Source organism: Telopea speciosissima, chromosome 4 (genome assembly GCF_018873765.1).
Source record: "Telopea speciosissima isolate NSW1024214 ecotype Mountain lineage chromosome 4, Tspe_v1, whole genome shotgun sequence".
Classification (NCBI taxonomy): domain Eukaryota; kingdom Viridiplantae; phylum Streptophyta; class Magnoliopsida; order Proteales; family Proteaceae; genus Telopea; species Telopea speciosissima.
This window is the reverse complement of record NC_057919.1, coordinates 3,576,620-3,589,582: the sequence shown is the minus strand read 5'-3', so window position 1 is coordinate 3,589,582 and position 12,963 is coordinate 3,576,620. Positions and strand designations below refer to the sequence as shown.

Here is a 12,963-nt window from a genome sequence, read left to right as displayed (position 1 = left end):
ACATTAAGAATAACTATTACCCACGTATGGGGAGATGATTTGTATTCGTTTTGATTAAAACTTTGTTCTATCACAAGATTCCTTTTCCAAAGATGGTTGATGGTAAGTAACCTAGCCAATACGTAGCTTACGTCTATGAGGACATGGAATCGACTGTACTAGTTCACCAAGGAGTATGTAAATGCATGGTCGAAAATAAATATACAATTTATGTTCATATACACATAAGGAAAAATTCGTATTTGAAAAAAAATCAGTTATTGAAAACTATTTTATTCCGTTCAAAAGCTATTTGGATGCATATATATAGGTTATAGATATTTGAACTTCAGATGGGATATTATCCATTATGTTTACGTTTGATTATATTAAAAAAAAAAAAAAAAAAAAAAAGGAAAAAGGTTTTATAAAATGCCAGCTCAAAAATGAAATTGTACACCCCCCTCATATATCACTGTTCATGTAAGGAGGTGATATATCATAAATGCCCTTCTCCCTTTTGTCAGATTCCAAAAGGGGTTTCCTTATTGGTACAAAACAGCACCCAAGCAATGTAGGGAACCTCTCCCATAACACTATAATTAGATAATATTTTATAATACTTTATCAAATTCACGGTATATTAAAAAGAACTAAACAAGAAATTAAATTTAAAAAAATTATTCATGAGAACATCTATGTACTTTCAAATACGACAATTCAAAATCAACCCAAGTGGGGGCAATGGATTCAGCCTTTTACCTTCATGTCTTATCAAGTTTTCATCCAATCCAGTTCATTGTCTCTTGACAGAGACAGGGAGCCCACAATACCTCTCTTTCTAGACTCACGAACTCCTCCACTCTTTAATCTCTATTTTATAATAGAAATATAAATAGATAATTAAAAATTCGTATTCGATTCAAGTTTATATCCATTTGAGGAAATTCATATTCAAAATCAGTTTCTAAAAAATATCTGAATTCATTTGAAAACAAATCAGATACATAAGTGGATAATATTATATTTCATTCGAATTTGATGCATTTACATCCCACAAGAGAGAGGGGGTCGAAGGTTTAAGGGGTCGGACCTGAGTTAAATATAATTTTATCTTTCGTGTGCGAGACAAGAAGGATAAATGGATACTAATCCCTAATAGTAAATGACTATAAATGACAAATAATTGGAGATTGTCATCAAGATATTGTCGCATTATATTTAACAATATTGTTTATTAAGTGAGATATTTGCGTGACGACTTCATAAATGAAAAAACAAAGACTAGCTAATATGCAGAGTAGCTAATCAATAAAAGAAAGAAGAGCGACAGAGCTATCAAATTTGACGTCACATAACAAACCCATAAGCAAGAACTTCGGTTATAACGCCTTTGTAATTGTTGATGCACCCGCCCTCCAACTCATTTATTTATTATATGCCTCTTATTTATGAATGGTCGAATATACCCTTATTATTGTGTGATCCTTTATGGAAACTGATTGAATGATACCCCATTAACCGTGGTTGAACGAAAACTTGATCCATTTTTGTTTGTTGTCTTACATATTAGTCTATTTTTTCTTTGGATTAAATACATGTACTTTTTATGATGCACCCAATATTTCTCATGCCCCTTAAGATATTGACAAATTCACACGCATCTCTTGAAAATTCCACGTACCACTCCTATTTTAACCCTTAAAGCCATTTAAGTCCAAACCATTAATTTAGGCCTTAAATGCAAACGTGAAGAAGGTAATGTACAATTATACCCTTTCTTGAGTTTAATTACCAAAATGCACTTAAGTTAAAAAACAAAACCTTCTGAAGTTGAAAAAGCAAAACACCCAAATTGCCCTTTTCTTTTTTAATGAAATCAGGAATCTGGAATATTCCATCATCCCTAACCTTTCCCACGATTTCAGTATTTTATGGTTTTGTGAAACCGTAAACTGGGTTGTTGAAGACGGCACACAAGGCTATCATCTGCCATGCCACCGATCGGGAAATAATCTCCAATCTCAGGCGACGGTCACCACCCAACTGTCAGCTGGAAAACCTCCCCCGTCGACCGAAATCTCAAAGAAAATAACCTCTGTTTTGCCTCTTTTTTTTTTTTTTTGTTAAAGCTGGGACAAAACGATGACTGTGGGCAGCGATACATTCCATCGCCGGGCAGGCCACCGCCCAACGAGTGCTCGCCGGACTCCAAAGACGCCTGCCGACCAGGATATGGCCAGAAAAACCTACTTTTCCCCAGCCAATACCACCAAAACCGACCCTGTTTGTGCCCTTTTAAAAATTTGTTTTTCAAATCCAAGAGCCTAACGAATATTCCAGATTCTCTTTTCTTCTCCACGCCAACACCAATTCAAACCCTAATTTGGGTTTTGAAACCTTGACAGTGGCCGCCCAGGCAAAACCGACCATGTTTGTTCAGTTCATATTGTTCTGTTTCACATTTCAGAATATTCCAATCCATAAAGCTATCAATTAGTTTCTACATTGCAATTACGGGAGCAGAAGAAGGATTCTGTCTCGAGGAAGACAAGAACATACTCCTGCCATTATGGGCATTAGAGGTTACCTGGGTAGAAATATGGAAATTCACAACTAAACTCCAAGATATAACTTCATTGTTTGGGATTATTTTTTCAGCCCAAAAAAAAAAAAAAATCCATTAAATTACATGAACTGATAGAATAAAACATGCGGATCATCATGGAGATCAATGAGCATACAATAAACTACGACGGTGTACGGACTGTGTTGGTCTGGTCTACTATCTTCCACTCAGCTTTAGATTTTTTCATTAGTGGCCACTTAATGGGTCAGTGACAACTATTTATAGTGGTGAGGGCAGGGACCAACCCTGCATAAAAACTAGGGTTTCATTCCCACTAAGGAAACAATACTTTAGGTCCACACATAGTAACTGGACTCATACCATTAAGGCAGCTCCTATCAACACAATTAAACCGATTTTGTTAAAATAAAGTGGGACTATGTCCACCCACCTTTATGGAAATCTTACATGAACACCTTCAAAAACATAGATTACATGTGAAGATTATAGATCACATGGAGATGACATGCTAACTACATCTAAACTAGTGTACACTTTTCTTTCTTCACTTTTTCAGGGCTTTTGGCTGTTTACACGGTTGTGAAATTCCAGCATCTCTTGATGGTTGGGGTCAACCATTTAAGTCCATGTTAGTAGAAGAAGGAGCAAAGAAGGAGTAGAGAAGGAATAGAGAAGGAGCAGAGAAGGAGCAAAGAAGAAGTTAGGGCAAAAGGATCTTTTCAAATTATGAACAAATAGGTCAGGGCAATAAGGTTTTTTCAGATTTTAAGAGTGATTAGAAGAAAGGATAGTTTGGTCAATAAAAATTTTTTTTTAACATTTAACGCCTAAAGTTAACGGTTTGGACTTAAATGGCTTAAGGGGGGGTTAAGTAGGGGTAGTATGTGGAATTTTCAAGAGATGTGTGTGGACTTGTCAAAGGCATCCTTGGGGGTTAAATATTGGGTGTATTATAGGAGGGTATGCATATTTAACCCTTTTTCTTTCCACTTGTGAAGCAATCATAACCTCAGTCCCTCCTCATTCGGATAAAGAGAATAAAGAAAATATTAAAAACATAAGAAACAAACATGACTTGCCTGCCTCACCGGGTTTTGAAAAGGGCACAATGAGTCGAAAAAACTGGTTTTTCAACTTTGGTTATTGGATGAAATTAGCTAGTTTAATGTAATAAGGATGACAATCGGCTCGGTTCTAGTTTTTCAGCTCGACTCATGGTACAATATGATTTCTGTTTGGTTTGTGTTCGATTTCATTGGGTTTGTATACAGGCCTTGGTAATTCGCTTCAAATTTTATTTAAGTTGAACACCATATTGAAATAAAAATTACATCCTGGAATATATAATCCCACAATGTCCAATGTTGATACCTTTTAAGCATTTTCAAACAATTTAACCCCCAAAAAAAATACCCATAGCAGATAATTTCACTGGACTCGATATGATTTATTTCCAATTTGGGTTCGATTTATATAAGTTACAAGAAAAAGAAAGTTATTTGGTCGCATGATTTATGCGCCTAAGCCCAAGTGTTTGTGAAAGTACTGCCTTACCCCCATGAAATAAAAAATGGCATCTATATTGATGCCCCTCATACTGGTGCAGACACTACACGATCAGACAATGATCTCTTGACGATCTGTAAATTATACTTCATTCGATTTGGTTCAGTGCAAACAATGATTTTATCTAAAAGAAATTAAATTAAATTAAATCAAATCAAACTGAACCAAATGATATTGCAGTATCTAAATCAAAACCGAATTGAACCCAAGTTTATTTTATTTTAGTTTTGGTAGAGATGCTACGGTACAACCTGGCAAAGAGGCAGAAGAAGGTGGTGAAAGCTGTAAAGCTTAATAGTAAAGCAGTAGGGAGATAATGGAGAGGAATACAGAGAAGGTTCTTCCTTTAACTTTGCCAGCTTGTACAGTGCTATCGCCCATTATCTTACTCTTAGATAAAGAAAAAGAAGAGAATAATGGTAAAGATACTTTATGACTGGTGCAGGAGAACAGAATCCACATCGTAAAAACAAGGTTAAAAAAAAGACATAAGAGTGGTGGTGGTGGTGGTGTGGTGCACTGCTTCTGGTGGGGCTATACAATACAATCATTGCTACCTCTGAGTTTCATTCATTCCCCGTTCCAATGTTCCATAATTACATCCTCTATTTATGGAATGGTACGTGGTCGAAATATTTATTGTTATTTATTCTTTTTTTTACATTCCCTTCTTGCTTCCAATTCTTCTCTTCTCTTCCATTTATTTATAAAAACAATTTGAGAGTCTTAAAAGTCACCAAGAAATTATTCAATCTTTGCTTTCATGGCACGAAAACATATTCAGGAGAGTGAATAATAAAAAAAAAAAAAAAAAAAAAAAAGGGCTTTAAGTTAAAGTCACGGTTTAATGTATATGTATAGAATTGATCAGATCAACCGATTTGTATTGGTATCGATATCGTACTTTAGGAATTAATGAATGTATCAATTAGCATTCCATTGCTTGTGTATTGTGGTTTAAAAAGGTTGGAAAAAGAAAGGTGAGATTAAAATTCACACCCTTTTATATATGGCCTTATATGGAGGGTTCACTCATTCACTCACAAAATCCAAACTTTCGCATCATAATCTATCTACTAATTTAGATGGACCACCCAAAGAAGTCTATATGATACTGACTAAAAAGTAAATTGGCCCGGTTTGCATTGACCCAAAAAGACGACCACATTGGTTGGGGTTTGGTCCAAACCAAAGTGTTGGTTACCTTTTATATATTTCTTTCCGGAAAAATATCTCCCATTCTTTCCATGGGCCCCAATGTGGTGAATGATAGTGTTCTCCACAGTCCACACCACCATTAGTATGAGACATGTACATAACCCCCCACACCGGCATTGAACCCCCTTTTTTATTTTTTTTGTGGGGTGGAGGGGTGAGTGGAGATTCAAATTTTATCTCAGTACACTGTGCTGATGTATATTTAAGCCCTTCTATTTTTTCCTTCCCAAAGTAGATAAATAGTCTTGTAAAATGCTTGCCCTGTATTAGACCCAAAGAGAAAAGTTTCGCAAATTATTTTATCTTTGCTGTAACTAGGGGTGTCAATCGATCGATTTCAATTGATTCTTTTTCAGATCTAATTTAAGGCCTTATATCGTTATCGCATCATTTAGTTATAAACTAGGCATGGGTGTTTATATTTAGTTTGTTGTTTATTGGTCCATAATCAGAATCTAATTAGTCAATAATCAGGAACTTAGAAACAACATCTCTATAAATATAGGGGTAATGTTGTGTATATTATGACCCTCCCTAGTCTCCACAATGACGAGAGCCTCGTGCATTGGGTGCACCTTTTAATCAAAATCTAGTTAGTCAACTTAATCAATTTTTAAATAAGTTAATTAGACTATAAATGAATTACAAATAGACCATAAATAAGTTGATTAAACTATAAACAAACTAATCGAGCTATAAATGGTTGGTCCCAATCGTGTACCCAAGTACCATGAATGTTTAAATAATAATCAATCATAGCCGGTTTTTGGACCATTTAATAACCGATTAGTTTGATTTTCAAGCTGTAACCGGTCGGACCGGTTTTGAGTTTACCGACACGCAGACACCCATGGTTGTAGGTTGTAACCACTACTTCAAATACACACACTTTAGTAGAAGTAGAGTAAAAGACGGGGGGTGGATGGAATAAAGTGAGGAAACTTGTCTCACCACCATTGGCCTCAATTATATATTCAACCTAATCCAAATCGTCTTTGAGACTTGTAGTGCAATGTGGCCCAATGATTGGTTGTGACCTTATTAGTGGGGTCGAATTGGGTCCCACACTTCGACTAAAGTCAGTGGGCCTCGTTCATATTGGTCTTTAGTGCCTGGTATCCAATGTTAAAAGTAATGAAAAAAAAATAAAAGGAACTCAAGAAGTCAATATGAAAATGTTTTCTTTTGAGGGATTTGATGTTATCGTAGTTTGCACTACTAAGGTAACAAAAGAGAGACCCTACATCTCTTGAAGATCCGATTAAACTGGGTTAATCTCATGATTAGGCTAGGTTGCCCAACCAGAGAGCCAATAGTTACTGTGTTCCACTTATTGAAAAGGGTTCTATGATCGGTCTGTGACCCCTGGATGCCGAAGGCATCCTTTGGGTGATCTCGTAGTTCCTAAGGGATGGAGATGATGGGGTCGGTCCATGGATTTTTCTTTCTTTTGTCGCATTTTGCTCAAAGGGTTGAAGGGAGATAGTGCATCAAACTGTTTGCAAGGGCCAACTTGATCCTTTTCCCCAGGGATCTTAGATGAGGATTAGGTTAAGGTTTTAAGTTCACTATATCAACGGTCGATACGATATTGATATCGAATCGTATCAATTCAAATCAGCTACAATTCAAAAAAAAAAAAAAACATTACTTTCGTTACTGATACCAATGATACATATCGGTATCATATTAGTATCGGTCATGACCTATATAGATACAAATCGGCCTATACAGTTTATCCAATTTATCCATGTTTTAAGTACACTAAATATGGGGTCTCATTTGGGGGGTTCAACCCAAAACCTTAAGGTCACGTTTGTTTAATGGAGACTTAGGTGGGGATAGGAAAGTATTAACGGGGCATTTCAAAATCCCATCCCAATTTTTTTTGTTTAACATAGAGTGGTGAACTTACAAAAGCTCACGGATTAGCACTAAATGCATTGTCCATTGACATGACACTTGAAAATCTTATTTTTATGATATCCAAAATCTCACAAAAAGATAAAAGACTTTGATTACTATTCATGAGAAAAGTAAAATCACATCCTTATTCTCCAACCCACTATACTATGGAACCCAATCCCATAACATTTTCACTCCATTCTGCTATCAAAGAAACGGGGTCTAAGATATTAAATGAAGAGGCTCCTCAAATATATGAAGTCACCAAGAACCTGAAGAAGACGATGTAATACTAAAAGCTCTATGACTCTTAGCATCTCAACGTTACTCCTTACGTGTAATTTCGATGTACCTAAGTCTGCACAACAAAACAAAAAAAAAAACTTACGAAACACAACAAAGACTGAATGTAAGACTATAATTCTATAAAATTTGATTTGACACCTAAAGATATTGCGGTTGGTGGATTAAAAAAAAAATCATTGTTGAAAGTTACATCTGTAATGTCAAATGGTAATAGTAACATGAAAGGATTGCTCTGTTGTTCTTCAGTGGATTCACCAAAACTTTTTTCCATCATTTATTAAGATTTGGTCTAATAAAATCACATCCACATCTTGAAACAACATATTTTCTGTAGCAGATTACACTTGATTGACCAAACTCTGCTTTTGTTAGCTTATGACAAATTAAGATCTTGTTTGGGCATTATGATCATAGTAGTTGAAATGAAACTCTGGACAAAGTCTATAGGAAAAGGAAAACAAAAAAAGGACAAACAGGGAGGCTTTGATTAATACTAGATTTGGACTGCTTTGTGATCATTCAAACCTTGAAAGCAAATTGGTAATAATTATCTATTTTGGTCCTACAAAGCAATAATTACAAGGATTGATCTACATTACTATAGCCTAGAAAAAGTTAGTTTCTGTGAACCAACAAAAAAAAAAGGGTTTGATTAGAAGCCCAAAACCCTTTGTGTCTTATATAGTGATTTGATCACCTAAATCAAATCTTGTATTTTTCTGAGAGGAATACAAGGGGTACGGTCCAGTAATGACATATGGGTTTGCCTCAGCCGTCCCATACATTGGGTCCTACTATTTCTATGGCAAGGCCCACTATGTTGGGTTTTCTGTTTCCATTCGTATACAATTTTTTTAATGCTTTAAGACTCTTAACAAATGGGGACAAAGGGAAAAGGTAAGATCTTGAAACAACAATGAAGCTCGACATAAAAGAGAAGCTTTCTATCTCTCCCACACATTCATCTGGACTTGTGAATGTGTGGCGTGCACAGGGCCAGACTGGGTTGATGGGTATTGGAACACAGGTAACTCTAGTAGGGGTGCCTTTTGGCCGGGCCAGGTCGGTTTTTGGTTGGGCCTAATCGATCCCCGCCAATTTAAGGTCTTGCAACATTTCCACATTGGGCCTAGATTCATAACTAACTTAACCAAGGATTTTAAACTCAGAATCGTGGGTCAATCGATTCCGATCCAAATGGAATCAATCCTAAGAACCCTAGTATCGGCTGCTTCGAAATGCATGGAATCGGGCCCAATTGGTTGGATCATAGGTGCAATGATTTACTTCATAGGAGAGGTCTCTGGTTCAAGTCCAGGATGGCCCAGCTGCACCAGGAAAAAGAATAGAAGAGCATTTGACTCCTTCATGCATGCTCCACTTGGCAAGGGGGGATACAGCTCAGTTGGTAGAGCGCCGCTCTTGCAATTGGGCCGTTGCGATTACGGGTTGGATGTCTAATTGTCCAGGCAATAATGATAGTATCTTGTACCTGAACTGGTGGCTCACTTTCTCTAAGTAATGGAGGTCATTGCTGATTCAAACTCTGAATCAAAGTTTTAGTAAAATTACAAAAAATTCATCAAATGACGATGAATCTAAAATACAAATTGGCATCTATTGAAATTTTATCTATTTTCTATACTCATTTTAAGCTGAAATTGCACCAATGAGATGCTTGTCCGATCCTCTATCACATTCACTAATGATGGGAATATTCATGAATTTTCTACTCAAACAAAGCGTGGAAGCATCATCTACTTAGATGGGCTTCAGAGGCAATGCCTGTATTTAGGCCGAAAACTGGTCTGAGCCCATGATTGAAGGATTAAACGAAGCACGCTATCACAAGGATGTCAGCCTATAACCAAGTCCATTGGGCGGAGGCCAGCCTACCCAAGTCCATCATCTTGGGCTTACATGGGTCCACAAAAAAAGTTCAACCATTGAGGCCTTCATGAGTTCATGGGCTGACCACCTATTGGGCCACATGGAATGGTGAGTTGGCAAATCTAATCAATGAATCAGGACACTGCGATCATGGATTTAGTGCATGGTATCGGATTAGGTATCAGTCATCCAAGAAATCGATGGGATACTTATATGGATTGGCACGGATCGACTCGTATAGTACAGTTTGCCTCCTAGTTTACCTAAAAAGTTGGTTTGTTTTTTTATAACACCTGGTCCATATTGTTCCATCGATTTAGGATCGACAAGGTATCAGAATTAGTGGTTACTAATACCGATACGAATCAATTGATATAAGCGATTTGGTACCGATACCTCAAACCATGATTGCAATTGAGGTTTCGTGGCATCTCTAAACTCTATGGATGGAGAACAAAACCATGTCAACTCCACTCTCCAGCTTAAATACCAGGTAAGGGAATCGATTGGGATTGATCCTGATTTCCATCGATCTTAATCCCTGCTGCTTGAATCAGAATCGGAAGGATGATTCCTAATTGATATCCCCCCCCCTTTTTATTTTTACTAGAATCAGACTAATTCCTGATTCCAAGGCCAATCCCATTTTCACCCTTATATTGATAATAACCACTTGGATCGGATCGATTTGAATCAAAATTGGCTCTGACAAAATCCACCACCAATTACGAGCTTTAAAATGTTGGTTAAAAAACAATTAAGAGAGGATTTTCTAGACTGCCCGTATATGAGAAGAAATCTGCACACCATACCAATAGCCATATTGAAAAGATATTATTTCATATGGGCGTAGAGAGGCGGTGGGGGGGGGGGGGGAAATCCATGTGAGAAATGGCATCTTTTTCCCAATGGAGTTATATAAGGAATGAGAGCTGAGGTGAAAAAAATGGAAAAAGCCAAGAAATGTATTTGAGTATTTTTGGCCTGGCCAACTTAATATTCTTCAAAGACCAGAACGAAAGAGACCTGCCAACCTTAAGAGGTTATTCATGTTTGAGAAATTTTTTATTCCCCTCCTTTTTCCCTTATAAGTCGTTGGTGTCGGTTAAATGGTCGAAAGAGAGTCCCATCCCATCTTCCATGAAAACTACGAAAGGGAATACGATTTGAGGGAGAACCATTTTTCTGTCAATTTGGATCTTCTACTGTCGAGCTACCTGGTAGGACAATGCTGCCCAGACATGGTGAGGCACGCAACGACCGCCTTACCCTTGTCTGAGCGCCTCGAGTGTGGGAAAGGTGGTTATTGCGTGTCTCACCGTGTCTAGACATCACCGTCCTACCAAGCAGCTAGGCAGTCGAGGATTTGAATCCTTTTTCCGTTGCCCGTCAAAAATAGATTTATTATTTTTTTGTGAGAGATCTTACTACTCACCACAAAGGGTGTTAATTGGTTAGGTTTCGGTATAAACGGTTTGATTCGATTTAGTATATTTCAATATCATAAATTGAAATCAATTATAAATGATTCCGATTAAATAATTATGGTTAAATGGTAGGATTTCAATAAACCCTACCGTTTAATAACTGATTCACTTTTTAAAATCAAAATCAAACCAATTAATAAACATTTATCGATTTGATTTAAACGGTTCAATTACATTTTGGTAAACGATTTGCAATTCACAACCTTTAATTATATGCTTACTGTACCATCCGTACTAGTGAGTCTGAGGGCCATTCTACTGCCCCCACAATTGGTTCTCACAGTCACAGCCCATCTTAGTACGAGAGCATGTGGACAATACCCACCCATGACCCACTGGACGACATCATCATCATCTATTATAGTGCACGGTATCGAAACAGGTATCGGTCAATCCAAAAATCGATACAATATCTAATTGATATCTATATAGATTAGCTGTAACAGACACATTTTCCCTTGATTCTTCTTTAAAAAAAGAGTTTTTGATCATTTTATTCATTGTTCGTATCATGTCACCGATACAATAATGGTATGATATCAGGTCATGAAATCGATACGTAATGATACCGATACCTCAAACCATGTTCGACTCGAACATCCATGACCTTATGGACCCATGCCCTACGCAACCAGCACTATGGGCTCAAACCAAAACATTCTCTAGGGGGCCCATTTAAGTATGGAGAATTGTCTATGCAGGGACCAATCTCTGATTATTAAAATTTAAAAGTGGAAGAGAAAAAAGGTATCGGAAGGAAACAGAACAAATGTAGAAGAAGAATACTTTCACAGTTTCACGTGGACATGAGAAAGCTGCAACTCATGATAAGAGCCAACAACACCCTCAACCCTCTCTCTCGTCTCATGTTGATTCTCTCCCTCACGGATTCTCAATTCTCAGCAATTTCGCTTTAACGATCTTTGCAACAATTCTCTAGATTTGATTTTCCATCAATTAATCAATAAATCACATAATATACAAAAAAAAAATAGAAAGAGGGAGATGGAAATGGAGAGAAGATTGTAATGGAGGAGGAATACTGTCTCCACTCCCCTTTTTCTTTCTTCACCGGAAATCTCTCAACCTACATCTTCTTCAATATAAAGCTTGTTATTCCATTACTCCTACCTCCGATTCGAACTCGGGACGACTCGGCGAACCTCTTTGCCATCTCCACTAGATTCTCCGGAGGTAAACAGACTCGCCCTTCATCAACTATCACAGACTCAAACAGAAAAAGAAGAAATAAGGCAAAAAGAGAAAGGTTTACTCAGTTTATATTCACTCAATCTCGAATCCCCCTTTCTTGAATTATAAGATTGTTTTATCCGTAAATCCACGGAGGAGCGGCCGAGATTCAGGCCAGAAATCGAGATTACTCCGGATGCCTACGTGACAGGACGTCTGAAAGTCTTCGAGATTTACAAAACGGTCCGAGTTAACAAACGAGTCGGAGCGGGAGAGGAATCGGAGGATCTCTTCAAAGAGCTTCTCGTCGCATGGAATGGCGAGGGGACCCTGGTTGATGAATCCGTACTCCTCTTCTGTTTGCACCAGCAGTCTCTTGAACACCGGATGGTTCAGGTAGGTCGCCCTCACCACAAACCTTCGGCAACTCGAACCGACGCAAACCGCCACGTGTCCTGCGGGAACGTCAGAGGGGATACTGCGGCCGGTCGATTTCAGAGCAGCCGATGCGGCTTTTTGTCGCCATCGCCTCAGCATCTGCCGTAATCTCACAATGTGCCGGATTCTGCAGCATTTCTCGAGCTCTGCTGCCATTTTCCCCTCAAAATGAGAAAGAAAGTGAGTGTGTGTGTTTACTGAAGCGCTCAAGGGTTTCTAGTTCGGGTAGTCGGAGAGAAGCAGCGATATAAAGAGAGAAAAAGAGACTATGACAGGCGAATGGGGGGTTTGGAGGGAAGAGGAGTGGGAGTGGTTTTATAAAGGCACGAGTTCGTAATTGCCCTTTCTTTTCAAGATAATTACAAATCTACAATATCACATATCCAGAAATGT

At 37.7% G+C, this 12,963-nt stretch overlaps 1 protein-coding gene across 1 annotated transcript; it reads right to left on the bottom strand.

The window, feature by feature from the left end:
* Positions 1 to 11,993: 11,993 nt before the first annotated feature.
* LOC122659717 (auxin-induced protein 6B-like) lies at positions 11,994 to 12,749 on the bottom strand. Its single transcript, XM_043854824.1, has one exon. The coding sequence runs from the start codon at positions 12,724 to 12,726 to the stop codon at positions 12,256 to 12,258; it is 471 nt and encodes a 156-aa protein (XP_043710759.1). The 5' UTR covers positions 12,727 to 12,749; the 3' UTR covers positions 11,994 to 12,255.
* Positions 12,750 to 12,963: the final 214 nt, after the last annotated feature.

Bases quoted from the DNA above. Each gene is read 5' to 3' on its own strand.
- LOC122659717 (XM_043854824.1), bottom strand. From the start codon at position 12,726: ATGGCAGCAGAGCTCGAGAAATGCTGCAGAATCCGGCACATTGTGAGA.